We start from the raw sequence: 18,296 nt of genomic DNA on the forward strand, positions 1-18,296 counted from the left end.
TCCCCACTGCCATCAGCCACCATCCAGTAGGACCAAGGCCTGCACCTGACTGACATCTGCCCAGGTCCAGGCTGCAAGTCCTCCCCACTGCCATCGGCCATCATCCAGCGGGACAAAGGCCTGTACATGAGTGACATCTGCCCAGGTCCAGGTTGCAAGTCCTCCCCCACTGCCATCAGTCAGCATGCAGTGGGACAGAGGCCTGCACCTGCGTGACATCTGCCCAGGTCCAGGCTGCAAGTCCTCCCCACTGCCATCAGCCACCATCCAGTGGGACCAAGGTCTATGCCTGAGTGATATCTGCTCAGGTCCAGGCTGCCAGGAGCCCAGTGGACACATCACACTCATGTCATTGCAAACCACGTGCTCTATGGCCGCTTTTTAGAAAATAAATAAATAAATGACGGTGATAGATATTTGCGTCACTCTGTGCCTTACTCATTTTCTTCTTTTTCAGCTGGTATAGAACTGGAGTCAGCAGGAGCACTGATATCTAATGGGCTCCACCTACACACTTCTCACAGACAACACTGTGAAAAATAAATGTCTGACATTGTTTGAACTCAGTAGATGCTGTTGCTCATATATCTACGTGTCAAATATACACATGCGTATTCTATATCTCACAGAAGTAGGCACATGCATGTGTGCACATAAATGTTTATATACATATAAAGAAGTGACTATATTACATATTACATTACATATTCATTTTAGGACTACATTAATTTGTTATTGTCAGTATTATAATACTGGAAATATTTCTTATGTAATATTCAAAAAAACAACCAAGACTCAATAGAAGTGGTAGAGACTAATTACCCAGTGGGAGGAAGGAGCAAAGAGGCCTCCCACTCCACTGTGATGTAAGTACAGAAGTTCACGTAGGCCAACAAACTTTGACGAGACATGAGCAATTTATGAACTAAAACATGCCAAGGCATCAAAAGTGAATCCTCTTAAGGAATATAAAGGCAATGCCTAGAGTGAAAAGTTATCATTATGTTTTCCTTGTGCTCCTTTAGATAGTTTCATATCTATCTCATAGCCTATAAATTTGCGTAATTACTCAATTCATTAAAGTTGAATGCCAATATTTCTGCACACCTGTATATCCACACATATACAACTCGGTTAATTTATTTTGTCCTCAGAAATCAATATTCACAGATATTTGGCTTGGATATTAATGAAACCTTGCATGTCAAAATATTATGCATTAATTTGATACTAAATTTGACCTCCTGCATTTGCAAGTAAAGGTTTGCCAATGATAAGTATAAATTCTAGCCTATTCCATACACATATCTGCCTTATTATTACTACAGCATAGTACAAGATAATATCTAGATAGCCCTACTGTGTTACTTTGACATTGAAAATGTAAAAGCTATTTGTTTCACCAAAATATAAAGTGTGATGAAATTAAATTTTGGCCATTTAAAAAGCAGCTGATATCTTGGTTAAAATAACGCTACCGCTAAATACAAACGATTTAAGTTTTGTGCCCTTTCTTACTTTGGTATTTACGGTTTGATCCAAGGAAAAGCAACTCCATTCCCTAACCTATCAGGTACATTATTGCTCTATCCATAGATGAAAGTATTTTTCGAATAAACTAGAAAGACAAAGAGCAAAGTGGGTGGCACAGGATATTATAATAGAGGTTAGCAAATGTAGTCAGCTCATAACAGCTTTTCATTTATACTTAATAAATTTCAAATAGCCTGAGATACAAAAAGATATATTCCAGAAGGAAAAAATTATAAAACTAATAACCATTTTTTTGGTTGTTGTTACAAGAAACAGGCAGTTGAATTCCAAATGTTAAGGTACTTTCTCCAAACTAAGTGATTCAAATGAAAATGGTTAACATAAATCTGGAGTAAATAAGAAAATAACAAAAGTATAAGTATTGATTTACAAGGATATGTGGGTGACCTTGCCTTTCAGAATAAGATGAACCATTCATGCCCCTTAAAAGTCTTTAAATTATCTTCTTGATATGTAAGTTTTCCTTACATGTATTTGATTTTAATAGTTCACTTTCAACAGAATGCCTACAGCATTTCCATATCAATAAAACAATCATGTCTACATGCGGAATTTAATGTCAGTGACCCTGTCATCCCAAATAGCATCTGCCTTCCCCTCCCTCAAGAGCATAGTTGTATAGTTTTTATACAATTCCATCCTTGTCTTCTCATTTATTTTTCCCCACATATTTTGAGCCACCCCTTTTGTTTGCCAAACTATCTGTCCCTTAATGATTTTTTGGTACTTTTCAATTGCAACCCTAACATATTAGACTACAAAGTAATGTATCTGGATTTTAATCAATGTGCTAAGTATTCAAACAGTGCAATTACCCCCTCTACAATTCATCAAAGAACAAGGACACGTGTGCAACATGTGTGGAGTATGAGGACTTGGCAATTCACATTACTAAACACAGGAGGCAATTCAGTGATGAGCATTTAAAATATCATGATGATAAATTTTAAAGGATACAATGTCAACTCCCCCCCAGCCATTCACTTACCCAAGACTGTGAGCTCTGCAGAGGCACTAATATTCTCGTTTTTATACGTGACAACACAGGTGTAAGTTCCACTATCATCATCTGTCACATTGGAGATGAGCAAGTTGCTTCCACCCAATAATGAATACTTTTTAGACCTGTAAGACATAAGGCATATATAATTAGAGAATAAATTAAATGACATGTATGAGTAGTCACAGTTTAAATGAACATCACAAAAGCTCAAATTATAAAATCAGAAAGAAACTCTGTATGTATTATAGGGGCTTGATGACATCTTACTTACTGATCAAAAATTCATTCAAGGTCAACTACTCCCACTGGAAGGCTATGTGCCACAGTAACTAAATGAAATAGATTAAACTTGGAACTAACGTTAGTGCTCGAAAGTAAGTTATATATAAGCTAGTCCAATGCTCTCATTTTGGATTGAGAACCATAATGAAGTGATTCCCCAGAGTGAAAGTCAACATCCTGTGTCCCAACCTGCGATTTAGTGATCTTTGTGCAAAGGGATATTAATCCTGCACCAAGAGTGCCTGGCTACATCCAGAGAACACATCCTGACCTGCTGAAGATGTTTTAATATTCTCAAAAATAGTGTGATACCATACTATTTTATATACCTCAATATTTAGGGTGGATGAAGCTTAAAGATTAATTTAAGACTTATGGACTTACCTTATCACAAAAGCAGTGTTAAAAAGTCCACCAGTCCTCAAGATCAACGAAATTCATTTCTTAAGTAAGAGCCATTTAAGCACAAAGTGCTACATTCCCTTAAGAACATACTTTCTAACTGTACTTTGTTATTAATGTTCCTGCAGTCCAAATCCAGCTAAGTTCTGTCTTGCCTTAAATATTTGTTATAGCTGCAATGGAGAGAGAAATAACTGGAGATAAAAAAAAATTGCTCACACCCTACAATCACATGCAACATATTTGAAAATAGTATGGCATCACAAAATTTTGGTTTCTTTTTTCCCCTTCAGCTTCATTGAGGTATAATTGACAAATAAAAATTATATGTATAATGTATAATGTGATGCTTTGGTATATGTATGCATTGTGAAACTATTCCTACTATCAAACTAATTATCATATGCATCGATTCACATAGTTATCTCTGTGTGTATGTGCCCTAAGAATATTTAAAACCCATCTTCTCCTAAACCACTTCCTTAGGGTGAGATTCTCTAAAATATCCTTACTGATGACTTTTGGGGCAGGACCATCTCCATGGAAACCCTGGCTTTCTCAATTATTTTTTCCAGTAGCTCTCATGGATTTTGACTCTTTATACCCTCATTCCTTAGTCAAATGCCTTTCATACACTATATCGTCACAAGGAATGTGGAAAAAATATTCAATTATTATATAAAATCCCTATATTTCTAGGTACTTATATCAAATCATAGAAAAAGTGACATATACTTGACGAAAGTCTTAAATGTGTAATACCTGAGTTGGACGACTTCCTCGCCTCGTAACCAGGTGAAACTCGGCGGAGGATAGCCAGAAACACAACACTCCAGGACTGCATCTTTTCCTTCAATGGCTACGACATTGGATGGTCTTTGCAGAAAATACAGCTGCCTATGCAGCCCTGGATCTATGGAGAGATAAATAAAAGATCACATATTTTATGAAAAATATTGCAAAGTTTGACCTCTTCTTTTTCTTAATAAGACCCAAGATGTTAGAAAGAAAGAAAAATAGAAAAACACCAACGAAACTTAGAAATAAACTTGTAAAACACTTTTTCCATCCTCAGTTCTAGGATTATGATATTAGAATATTCTCCGCTATTGATGGCATCATAATCTAAAGCAAAGGCCATAAGCTTGAGGCCACAAGACACTCATGGGCTGTATACAGGCTGTGATCAGCACCGTTTCTCAATGTCATCTGAAACCTTTTGACATGTTCTGTTTACCTGCCATTTACATCTGTTCTACTTTCATCAGCTTTGCTTATTGCATCTGTGGCTTAAGAAATAAAATAAACTATTAAACTATCAGAATTGTGTTAAATAGTATATAGGGTACTGAGAATTAGAATATACAGGTACTGAAAAAACTGTCTGCTTTCTTTGGACAGGAAGCTACATTTGTATAACTAAAATTTGCTTTATAACAAGTCTGAGTGTGTCTAAGTTTTTACTTATTTTTAATTTTTTAACAATATTCTAAAGAGGAAAGCTGCTCCTAGGCATGAGGCCTGGGTGAATACCACGTTCTGTATCCTTCTGCTGCATCTGATAAATTTAGTAGTTCTCACGTATATCCACTTCCTCATTTTACTAGTAAGCAACTGAAACGATGTCTGCACATCCCACAAATCCTTTTGATTTAACCTTAGAACTTATTTGATCCAAAGTTGCTAAGATTATATAGGTGAAATAAGCAAAAAGTGTACAATTCATAATGTCCTCAACACAGCACAGGATTCAGTTTCCGGGGAAGATCCCCATGAGTAAAGAGTTTCTCTTTGTTACACAAACAGCATCGTCACCCCAGTGCCATCTCATGATTAGGTGGACCTGGAGATGTTCCCAACTGTGGAAACAGCCTCTGACTTGACCTCTCGACTAAAAGTCTATCACTCAAAGTTTATTATTTAAGATAAGACGCTGTGTTTTCAGATCCCATTAAAATCCGCATCCCTTGATGTTGGTTTAACTAGGGCTATTTCAACCTGATGCCGTAAGTGGAATTAGCCACTTTGCAAATTGAGATCAAAATCTTGAATTTTTTCTTTTGCAAATTCAAATCAAAATCTTGGCACCCAAGACAATGATACAACATAATCGTGCCAGTTAAGACTGGAGACTGGGGAGTTGCTGAGGGAGACTGGCTCCAACTTGTGTTACGACATGAGCTGCTGGTGGTCACAGAGGAAGCAAAGTGGGAGGGGACTTGGGACACACTTTAACACTGTCTCTAATCTTCCTTGGCCTGACCTAACTCCACACAGGTAGCTCACAGGGTAATGAAAGAACACCAACGCTCAAGCTAATAGCTGGGATGGTAACTGCCATTTGAAGATGCATAGAAAGAGAGAAATTCACATGTTCTCAGCCTTCCCACATCTGTCTGGTAGTGCCAGTAACAAAAATAAATACTCTTTACAATGAAAATATTGAAAGCATTTTACAAATGTGTTAATCCTTATTATACCAATATTGTAGAAAAATGTCTCAAAACTTGAAAATCGCTGTTGGTATGCTTCATTTTTCTTCTTCAAAGTGACTGGTAAAATTCAGCCAAAATGGTTTGAAAGATAATGGTGTTTAGAAATAAATTTTCTGAAATGGACAAGTTTCCAAAATGTATATTTACAAATAGCTGTCTTTCCAACAAAGGCCTACCCAGCCAATGCTTTATTTTTACTACCTGCTCCTCAGTGGACACGTTTCCACTACTATCCCCTAACACCATAGTGTAAATCATTCAGTAATATCAACTAACCTTCATCTTCCAACAAAGAGAAAATGTACGGGGGACTTACATGTAATGCTACTTACTTACACAAGGAAGAGACAGTATTTCAACACAAACTATTTCCGTTTCACTTATCAAAAAAAATATATCATACAATACAAAATGGTTATTTTAAAAAATATTTTAATTTTTAATATTCATTTATCCAAAAATTGAACAGATAGTTGAGAGAATTCACGTATGTCAGGTCTTTGGCCTGCCATGCAGTTTCCCCTGTTATAAGCATCTTACGTTCATGTGGTATATTTGTAAAAATTAATAAGCCAACACTGATACATTAATATTAACTAAAGGCCGTAGTTTTCATGAAGGTTAACTATTACCTTATAATTATATAGGTTTTCACAAATGCACACCATGCACCCACATTACAGTAAAATATACTTTAACTATTTAAAAATCCCCTGAGCTTCAACTCCAAGTAAACACGAAAGACAGAAGGTCTCCATCTTTTCTAATGGCTGAATAGTTTGCAATGCTATTATTATGTACTCAATACTAATATGAAACCAATATATAAACAACTACACACCCACAAGAAATATAAAACACAATTATAGTCTGGTAAGAGAGGGGAGACGGGAGGAGGAAGAGGGTGATTGGCGGGCTCTCACCTAATGTGCAACGTGAGGGTGTTCAGTACACCCTGCATGAAGGGCTCAACTACAACTTGAACTTTACCTTAGAAATGAAAACAATGCAACCTGAAAGTTTGTACCCTGATATTAATTTGAAATAAAAAACACAATGTAGAAGAATGCAAAAAGAAAAACTATCCCAAACTTTACCCATTCATTTCTCCCCTAGTAACCCTACCTCTAAAACCAGGCAACCATTGATATTTCACTATTTCTATAATTGTTCTTTTTACACAATGTCATATTGAAATAATAAAGGATTCAGCTTTTCAGACTATTTTTTTCACTTGGTAATATACATTTAAGATTCCTCGCTATTGCTGGACAACATTCCATTGTCTAGATGTCCCATAGTTTATTCATTCACCTGTTGAAGAACAACTTGGTGGCTTCCAGTTTCAGGTGATTATGAACAAATCCGCTATGAACAGCCAAATGTAGATGTTCATTAAATACAAATTTGCAACTTACATGAGTGAATACTTTAAAGTTCAATTTCTAAACTGAACTCTATTCAATTGCATAGAGTTGTAGGTAATTGTATGGTTAAAGTATGTTTAGCTTTGTAAGAAACTGCCAAACTGCATAACTTTTCATTTCCACCAGCAATAAGAGTATCAGTCATTCCACATCCTTGCCAGCATTTGGAGTTGCTGTTTTTTGGATTTTAGCCATTCTAGCAGATGAAGTACGTACACAGGTATAACTTAGCTATTATAACTTGCAATTCCCTAATGACGCGTGACACTGGGCACATTTTACACGCTTACTTTCCATCTGCATAACTTCTTTGGTGAGGTGTCGGTTAAGATCCTTTTTATATTTTTTTTTATTAATTTGCTGTTTATCATTGAGTTTCAAGAGTTGGTTGTATATTTTGAATTCAAATCCTTAATCAGATATGTGTTTTGCAAAATATTTTCAGTCTGTGGTTTGCTTTTTCTTTCTCTGAACATTGTTGTCTTCTGCAGAGCACCAGATTTTGATATTAATAAAGTTCAGTTTATCACTTTCCTCTTCCATGGATAATGTTTAGGTTTTGTGTCTAAAAATGCATTGCCAAATCCAAGAATACCTACATTTTCTTCCATGTTATCTCTTATAATTTTATAGTTCTGTGTTTTACATTTAGTTCAATGATTTGTTTTGAGTTGATCTTTGTGAAAGGCATAAAGTTTGTATCTAGATAGATTATAAGTGGTCTTTATTTTCATCTTTGGGTTTTTCAAACCCAAAGCCAATTTTTAAATGTGATACTCACAAAAATGAATACATAAAATGGACCAGCTATTTTTAAAAAATTGGTTTAAAAGAGCCATAATTTGCTTGAACTATTAAAAAAAAAAAAAACCTAGTTGAGTTTTTCTATTGGAAAATAGATGTCGGCCTTGTTATTTGACCTAGTCCATTATTCTAGTGGTAGCACAGTTAATCCTTCCATAAAGCAAAGGTAGCATTTAAAAAAAAATACAGAAACAATTACGGAGAGGCTCTGATCTCAGACTACCCAGATTGCCTTACTGTATAGAACCACCATATGGCAACATGTTGACTTTGCTATTCTTCCTTTTCTTTCTTCTTAACTTTATGTAAATGGAAATTGTGGCCTACTTTAGCTTAATCTTTGACTTGCAGCAAACTAATTTCTAACCACTGGGAAGAAGAATAATATAGACAGTGGATCTCAAACTGTTAGGTAACAGGAAACATTTGTACTCTTAAAAATTATTGGGTGGTGCCTGTGGCTCAGTGAGTAGGTTGCCGTCCCCATATACCAAGGGTGGTGGGTTCAAACCCGGCCCAGCCAAACTGCAACCAGAAAATAGCCAGGCATTATGGCGGGTGCTACTCGGGAGGCTGAGCCAAGAGAATCACCTAAGCCCAGGAGTTGGAGGTTGCTGTGAGCTGAGACGCCATGACACTCTACCGAGGGCAATAAAATGAGACTCCATCTCAAAAAAAAAAAAAGAAAGAAAAGAAAAGAAAAATTATTAGGGAGAGGGGGAGGAGGGGAGGGAGGAGGATGGGTGGAGGGAGGGTGATTGGTGGGACCACGCCTATAGTTCATCTTATAAGGGTACATGTGAATCTTTCTAAATGTAGAGTATAAATGTCTTAACACAATAACTAGGAAAATGACATGAAGACTATGTTGACCAGTTTGATGCAAGTATTTCAGATTGTGTATAGAACCAGCACACTATACCCCATGACTGCATTAATGTACACAGCTATGATTTAATCAAAAAAAATTATTAAGGACACCAAAAACCTTTTTTTCAAGCAGTTATAGCTATAAATATTTTCCATATTAAAAATCAAAATTGATTTACAATGATTTATCAAATGTTTATTCACATCTTGTCAAAAAATATTTCTTTCAAAAAAATTTATATTTTCCATAATAAAAATAGTAGTGAGGATAGTGATAGTTCTTTCCATTTTTTGTAAATTTCTTTAAAGAGTGGCTTCATAAAAAAAAACAACCTTAAATTGTTATTGTCACTTTCTGCATTCTCAATGTTCTGATATGTTGTTTGAGTTGAATTATATGAAAACAATCTGACCTCAGACAGCTGGTGGAAAGTAAGGCATATTTTGATAGCATTTTCAGATATTAGTAGATATTATCCTTGAGCAATACACCAAAACTTGATACCAGTTTCTGGAAATTAGTTGTAATGTGGAATCTGACAGTGTATCAATAAATATTCTGTGCTACATTATATAAAAAAAAAATCTATTGATATCTTGTACTTTGAGTAGAGCTTTCACCCATGGGTGATTTTTTCACATCAATCATTATTTGGAAATACTCCAGAAGCCCATTTCCTTTAATTTTGAATGATACCTTTATTAGAGGGATCGTCCAAATGTGAACGTAGTTATAGAGTAGCAGAAACTTTCAGTTGCTACTATCTTTACCAGTCCTATGAGAAAGGTCTACTAATGTTGGGAGGCTGTCATGTTCTCAATTGTAGACATGAGCTTTGTAAATTTCAAATTTTAAAAACTTGATTTTCAACCTTGACAACAAATATTATTTTTCTTGAAGTGGTTGTCTCATTGGCTCTATGTGTGAGGAAATTTCAAACAAGTACCCAAGTCTGAATACTGAATAGACATAGGTATTCCATCAATTTTCTTTTCTAGCAAAAATGATATTCCATGGGTGGGGGGAGGTAACTAGTTCAGCTTAAAACTCAAATGACTATAGAATGTTCACTGTGCAAAACCTTTGATTTTCTTCAAAAAAATACATGTGCATTTTTGTTTTAACATTCAGAATACTAAAAAGATATGTAGTTAAGTATTAAGTTAACAATTTTAAAATTGTTGTTAATAATCTTCACTATTTTACCAAGGACATTCTTAAGTCAACATGTTGAAAAACATAAAAAAGATATATTATTATCATCATTATTATTATTAATATTAAAATTAGGTTTGACCTCACTAATCTCCCCAAGCATCTTAAGAAACCTCAAAAATCCACAGACTATCCTTGGAGAATTGACACAGCAAATTATTCAGAAATATCAAGAAGCCCATTTCCTTTCAACATAGAAATAGTTTTGCATCTTGGGAGTAGAAACTGATAAATTCAATGTATTTCTCCATCCCCTTCTACCTCCTTTAGTTCCTCCTCCTCTTTCCAATTTTGGGGACAGCACAATACTTAGACACATTCATACATTATCTTTGAACAATGGTACATTAAACACCAAGGTGCATCTTGGATCACACAGCTTGACACATGTATCTACAATGAACATAATGAAAAATCAAAACTCAGCGATCCTAGGCCTCAGGCCCTAAAGAGGAATGGGGAAGGTATACTAGTGAAATTGGAGAGAGTTTTTGAAAGCATTTTTTGATTTTAAAGTTATCACACATTAAAATGATCTCATAAATTGAGTCTGTGAGGCCTACCAGGAGTCAGATTTCACTTTCCACATTCACAAATTCTCACAGATGCTTCAGAGGGCCACATAACTTTGTCTTCTCTCATGGTGGATGACCAGGTTGACTATATAAAATCATCCAACCTGAGATAGTTTTTTAGAGTGAAACACTCTTAATAATTATTTTAGGACACTGGGTGTGACTTGGACTATCCCAAGTAGAGCAGGAAGCACACGTGCCCTGTAGTAATGATAACCTTCCTTTAATGGGGCATTTTCCTGAATTGTGATTTTAGGAAGCTCAGTGCTAAACCTACAGGGCTGAATCTAAAGACTAACTGAGGCATAAAGAAATTAAATTAGGGACTGTTGGCTTCTGTGTCAGCAAGAAAAAACAGCAGTTTTCACAACCTAATAACTGTCTCCCTCAAAATAACCAGTAGTTGCTTTTAATTGTTATGCTTTCTGAATGCAAAACCCCATTTTTCTCGTTGCATACTCCTTGCTTTTCTTTATTAAATTCCTTCCTGGGTGAAATATTAAACCTTTTTCCAATTGGAAATGAAAGGGCACTGCAGGCCACCATAGGGTTTTCTCTTTGATTTCTTCCCAGGCATAAGAGTTATGAATTAATCTAACTTCACAGAACTAGTTTGCTCTATCTGCACCCTCAATTTCAAGCTAAGCTGCTGTTCACCTGCTGGCTCCGAGCCATCCCCCATCTAGTTGTATGTTAGACAATTCCGGAGGTACCAGGTGACTTCAAAGACCAGTAGGCATTATAAGACATAGGTGTTGTGAGCAAAAAGAAGTAACATTGTAAATGATTTTAAGTCTAATTGAACCTGATCACAGGAATCAGAACTTATTTCATAAAAAAATGGAAAAATTCATTTGGCTGTAAGCCAAGGAGCTTTGACAGCAGAGGGAAAGGGGGCCACTTCTCGGGAGCTAATATTCACCACTCTACAGTTCTATTATTTTTCTTCCTCATTTATACCAGTTCAGTACTAAAAATGAGATTCCCTCTCTGTAAATATATCTGCATCTGTTCATATTTCCTCTTTCTTTCCTCATGTAGCACACACACAGTGCTATTTGTAGTTAAGAGTTTGGCAGAAGAAAGGAGAGCGTCTATTCTTATCCCCGGCGTATGGCTACATCCCTTCTGTCTCACAGGCAAATTTGGAGTCTATCGGCTTCATTTTTTGTAGCAAGTCTGAAGAAAGTGTGTTGTTTTTTTTTTTAGAATTGTTTTAATAGTGCATCTGAAAGTAGAATCCCAGAAAAAAAATATATTGCCATTACGATGTGTCGAAGTTAGAGAATCCCAAATTCTTTCTAATCTATAGAGATAGATAAATAAATTAGATAAATATATATGCATAAATAAATATTCAAAAAATTCCAGAGAGGTAATGAGTTTTGTTTCTGTCTCCTGTTTTTGATAATGAACCAAAATATTTGGATTATTTCCTCTACAAGCAGTGTTGAATCAATAAAGGTAGGCCCCTAACTTATGACTAAATATCCTCTGTTTATGCTCCAAAAATAAGATCTAGGTCAAATAAGAGCAGAGAAGGAAGCAAGCTCTACAAGTCGTATCTCTATTTTTTGTGACTTTTGCTTCAAAGGCTATCAGTTTCATATTTCACCCTCAAGGAAGGCTTCTTGTTTGTATCGGAGTCACAAAATAGTGTTTGCCTCTACCATCTGCCCCTCAGGGCTGCTAAAGGTCATATTCCTAATAAATGCAGAATTGATCACATGTTGACCACATTAGACTTTTGGAACAGGACACATTTTCTCCTTTCCAAGAAATAGTCACATCTTTATGTGGAAGAGAATTACAAGTATATTGATTTTGTTTTTGACTTCATGAGAAATAGCTTTCAGGAAATGGTAGCTAAGAGGAGATGATAATGTCAGATATAGCATTTTATGTTACAGATTACATATCTATAATAATATAACATATAGTTAATATCTAACATAATTCAAAGTCAAGGATAAAAATGGAAAAAAAGAAAACTGGTGGACTGGGTAAGGATAAGGTCATTGGTGACCCTGGAATGATAAGGTGTGGCAAGAAAAATATAATAGGTTCCCCAATATTTTGATTTTCATCTTAAAATGCTGACCTTGATGTCCCCCCAAATAGCACTTTTTCTTTCAGACAATCCATTGCTCAAAAACACTCAAGAGGTCCCAACGATGAATAATGTTAATAAATCAAGTCTAAATTCCTAGACATGGGACTCCAGGCTGTCTGTACAGTGAGCTCAACTTCTCCTGCCACATTTATCATCTACAGGAATCATGCTACAAACTGTGCTCCCCTTATGATCTAGAAAAGTAATGATCTATGAAGACTCCAAATTTTCTACCTAGAACTGATTTGCTCTTTGTCTGCACTGAGGTGGAATGAGATATGTTTACCTGAATTTACCCTTCCGTGACTCATGTTAGTCATATAGCTACGTGAACTGAATACCCAGCTTAACAATAAATTTAAAAAGCAGAGCATGTGCCTTCTTTGTTAACTGCTAAAGATCATTATTATGCAGAAATTATAGGAATAGATTGCAGTAACATTTAATTAATTTTGAAATATACTGTCTAGTGAAACTACGTTTAATGTAATAAAGTCAGTAATAAATTTTTAGTGATGAATAAAAGTCTAAAACTATTGGTTTTAAAACTAAAAACAGAATTTCCCTTTGAAACTAGATAAGTTTTGATATTTCATGTTCAAAACTTAACAAAAAATAAATATGATACATAAAAATCATCCAAAATGTGTTTCAGCCCAATTTATTTCATTGAAAAGCCACTGTGTCTAATTACACAGATGTTTAGTTCAGGTCTCTACAGAGCCCAGAGTCATCAAATTGTAGTTAAATGAATGAACGATAGATTGAATTACCAGTTGATCAATTCCATTAGGCCATTAAGAAAAGTAAAAGAAGAATTCCAGTGCATGGGCCACTTATTTTAGTCAACCTAGGACCCCAAGCTGATTTATAATTCTGCAATTCAATCTCTTGCTTGGCACTTAGATGTGGTGAGATGTGGATTGAGTGAAACTGACAAACAGAATGCCCCTTCAATCCATCATTTATTCTCCATCACACGTTAGATGGCATTTTAAAACATCTCTGCTCTTACTTAGTGTTTTGTTGTTGACATTTCAAAAATAAATCCTTTATAATAGTTTATTACTAATTTATCTGGTAAAAATTTATAACTTCTCATGAGTGAAAATTCAACGTGTCTTAAAGCCATAGTCAACAAATAAAATCCGTTACCAATTTTCCTGCCTTTGAATAAAACACTAATTTTGTTAATCTAGAAAAGATAAAATGTTAGAGATAAATTTCTTTTAAAAACCTATAATTTATTTAAGACAATAACATCACACTTTCCCACTGCCAGTGTCAGTGAAAAGTGCTACTAACTTTTTCAGGACCTGGATTCCATGCCCTCCCTCATAAGCCACATCGGATCTGTTTCTAGGACCTTTCCTTAATTTCTCCCCAACCATCATCGTTTCTGAATACCTTCTGCTACTATCTCAGTAGCAGCTGTGGGTTAATTCTCTCCAGGATTAATGCTGCAGCATGTCACCTTCCCTCCCTGCCCAGGTGAACTCTTCTCCTTCCAGCTTATCCCTGTTCTGTCATCTCCTGTGCCCCATGAGCAGTCAAAGAGGAAGTGTATAGATCCCTGGAAAGCTTCTGATGTGTCTTTCCTCCACACTTGTGCCCCTGCGCCTTTTTCTTGGTACACCATCTCCTTGCTTAGATCCTACTTGTTCCTCATTGTACTTCTCTGCCATGTACAGCAATAGCACCCTGGGTTTCTTGTTTCAGAGCACAACCTACTTGCTTTATCTATTTCCCCCACTGGACTATAAGCTGTTTGATGGCATAATGTTCCAATATTTTGTTTCTAGCAACCAGTAAGATGGCCGGTATCTAAGATTCACTCAAAAGTTCATTGAATATTTATTAATGAATAAGCTGAATCTGATTGCTGAAAGATAGCACTTTAAAACAGTTGATTGCTAAAATATGAATTGTGTATATCTAATCAGACATTAGGTGCCTGATATGTAAAAGGGATAACTTGAAATACGTTTCACATAGGCTTGTATAAGTACATTAAATATTATTTAAAACTAAATAACTACAAACACATACATAGGAAGTCAAACATTCTCTTGATGGATTATGATCAAAACAGGTGTTAGAAAAAGTTCACGTTAGCATTTATTTTTCAAACTAAAAAAATAAATAACTTTGGTCAACATAGTGGTTTAGTGACCAAGGAAAAATATATTGTTTCAAAAGTTCCAACCATTCTGATACCACTTCTTATGTTCCTAAATCATATTATGAACATGATGATTTTCTATTTTAATTGATTCTATCTTTCCCAATTAAATAAGAGTTACAATAGTGAGTGGGCAATATATGCATGGAATTTATTCCTCCCCCAAATTGGTACTTATAGAAAGTAGAAATTGATTAAGAAAAGGTCAGAATGATCTAAGAAATGAGAGAGTGACAAGTGGCAACTAAAAGAAGCTGGGACTGGCCATTCATTCATTTATTCTCACTCAATCTTTTACTTAATGTAGACCTGGGTATTTGACCTATAAACCAACTTATAAACTTCGAGACACATGAGTCAAAGATATCTTCCTTCCCTACATAGTCAGTAGACTATGAGACAGGTTTAGTCAATTGTGATCAAGTGTGTGTGTGTGACCTCAGTTCATCATTCCTGTTTGAAGTTTACATTTGAATTCATAGAATTCAGATAAGCATTCTCAATACATGTAATGTTTTTGTAAAATGGTTTCCATTCAGGTAATAATGGCCACACATCTCCAAGGTACATGAACATGTTCTTAATTTTAGCCAAATTAACTATACGGAATTTGGTTTTAAATAAATCTCCATGGATTACAGTGCAAAGATGTTTTACAATGTGAACAAATAAAGGTACATCTTAATTTTATGATTATGCCTCTATATCTTTCAAAACTTTCCATTTCAAATTTGATACTTGATCAGTCCAGCTTGGTTTCTAAATAACTACTGGAAAACCTTTCAATTCATATTAAGACAATCAAACATATTCTTATCAATTTTTTGTATGGCTCATCTTGGCTTCCTATGTGATATACTCAACAGAGGCATCATGAATGATATGTGAACATAAATATGTAACGTTGTATGCATGTGTATGTATGTGTTTGGGATAAATTCTACCTCTCTCTTTGTTGTTGCCTGGTGGATGAAATCTTCCACTGTTGTTGATGGTTATTGACACATTTAATCTGTACTCCTGTGAATAATGAAAGAGAGACTATACAAAAGAGTTGGGGATGTTAGAATGTCTTTATTAAAGCACCTACAAACTTTCAGCCAAATTGTCAGTTTGCTTTTAGAATGATTTCGGAATGTTACTGTCTGCAGATCTGAAGCACTTGTGACAATCACAAGTAAAAGCACAGAGTTCCTGATGAGCATCCAATCCTAATTATTAATGTGGATGTCTTTTTTTGTGATTCTCACAAGTGAGTCTAAGTAAGTCTTACAAGTAAAACTAAATGAGAATGTAGATATCACATAGATACACAATCATGGCAGTTATTGGAAGAAAAGAGATCTCAGGGAACATCCATCCAATCCAACTTCTCTTTGGGAAAGAAAAGTAATATCAGAGTTCGAGAGATTTGCCAAAGAGAAGGACGATGAGAGATGAAGAGAAATGAAAAGGACGATGAGAGATGAAGAGAAATGACTTTCCTTTTCATGATATTAATGAAAATTTATTGTAATTACTTACATGTCTGTTTCACCCACAGTACTAATAGGCCAGGTTCTGTGTCAGTCTTAGTCCTTACCGGCTCCCTAATACTTACCGTGATTCTGAAGTTCAATACTAAGGAAAGGTTTCTTGTTCTTTGGGTTTTGTTTATTTTAGACATGCTCCCACTCTACCATCCAGGCTAGAGTGGTATGTGGTGCAATCATAGCTCACTACAGCCTCAAACTCCTAAACTCAAGTTCCCCTCCTACTTCAGCCTCCCAAATTGCTGGACTTAACAGGCACGAGCCACCACTGCTCCTGGATGGGAAGGCGCTTAATGTTGCTAATCCTTACCTTCATTCCCTAAAAATGGGCATAATAATAACTACTTCTTAGACTATTATCAGAAAAAAATGAAATAATGCCTAAGAAATGCTTAGCGATGGGCCTTGCACAAAGAGGTACTCGTTAAATGTTACAAATGAGTGCATGAATCAATGAGTCCAAACTTAAGGAGAACTACCTGTTCCTACAGAAACTTCAACAACAAGGCATGGCAAAATAAGAACAGTTTTGGCGCACCCCTATCTGATGCCTTTAGGCGAGGAAGGGAGAAATAATAGAAAACAAAACCCAATGAATGATACATAATTTAAAACAATGAGAAATGTTAATGAAAAAATATTATTTAAACTATGCCAGAGAAAATTATTCTGAAGAGAATTAAGAAGACCACAATACCTGATAAAATCCTGACTTCTGCTTCATTTCCTGTTCTTGAGCTGGCTGGATTCCGAGCTAAGCAGCGATAAATTCCAGTGTCCCCTGGCTGAAGGCGGCTGATCTGCAGTGCTCCAGAGGGCAAGACCACCACTCGGGAGTCGCCGGGGGTTGGGGTCAGGTCTTGTTGGTTCTTCTGCCAATGTATCGTTGGCATGGGCTCCCCAATGACCTCGCACTTGAGAAGCACTGTGTCTCCCATGAAGGCTGTGACAGATTCTGTCTGGGAAAGAAACCTCAGTGGTCCTAGAGGAAAAATAAAGCAGGGGAGGATAAGTCTTTAGATGGGGCGGGATAATCCCCAATAAGAGTAACCTATTCTCTATGCAAATTATAATCTACAAGGTATCTTCTCAAATCCCATCTCATTTGCTCTCTACTCTTTATCACATTATCTGTGACGACAGTAGCTTCTGTGGCTAAAAACAATGAAGATCTTGCTGTTCATCTCTAGAAGCTTATTTATTACTGGTTAATAAAATAATCCAGAAAATGAAGCAGGACAGCTATGATCATCCTAATTTTACAAATGAGGAAACTGAGGCTCAAACAAGTGAAATTCTCCACTTGAGTTCAGACACTTTTTAGGAAGCAATCCTGACGATGAGAACTTGTTCCTTTGGCTCCTGGTACTGTGGATGGAATTCCTGTGACCAACTTTGGACAAAGGATTATGAAGTCATGGAAGTCCACAGGGCATAACTACATCGGTTTCAAGACAGATAGGTGATATCAACTGCCAATTATAGGAAAGAACAATCTTTTATGGAAAGACTGCTTACACAGCGGTTCTCAACCTGTGGGTCATGAACTGTATGAAAGGGCCATGGCATAGGAAGGTTGAGAATCACTGAAAGTACGTGTTTCTTAGTTTTTACCAGGCATAGCTGCAGCATAGTGAAAAAGTCCTAAAGTTGGCATTAGAATAGCTGTGCTTGTGGTCTGGTTGTCTGAGTCCTTTGGTAACTTGTTTTATTTCTTTGGGCTATAAAGTGGGATAATAATTAATTCACATGAAATAACTTGAAAATGGTATACTCATGTGAGTGATTAACAAACACAGGGAAAAAAGAAAAATACAATAAAACTAGCCACTAATGAGTAT

The 18,296-nt window shown here is 35.8% G+C and overlaps 1 protein-coding gene across 1 annotated transcript in view; it reads right to left on the bottom strand.

Moving 5' to 3' along the window:
* The window catches only part of DCC (DCC netrin 1 receptor), a 685,279-nt gene that overhangs the window by 544,471 nt on the left and 122,512 nt on the right, over window positions 1–18,296 (bottom strand). Inside the window, exons 2-4 of the mRNA XM_012801997.1 lie at window positions 17,153–17,437; window positions 4,004–4,154; window positions 2,543–2,679 (exon numbers count right to left, since the gene is read on the bottom strand). Of these exons, the coding sequence (XP_012657451.1) occupies window positions 2,543–2,679; window positions 4,004–4,154; window positions 17,153–17,437 (573 nt within the window). The remainder of the gene's footprint in view (window positions 1–2,542; window positions 2,680–4,003; window positions 4,155–17,152; window positions 17,438–18,296) is intronic.

This window comes from Otolemur garnettii, unplaced genomic scaffold (assembly GCF_000181295.1).
Source record: "Otolemur garnettii isolate 467f Iridium unplaced genomic scaffold, OtoGar3 scaffold00012, whole genome shotgun sequence".
Lineage (NCBI taxonomy): Eukaryota > Metazoa > Chordata > Mammalia > Primates > Galagidae > Otolemur > Otolemur garnettii.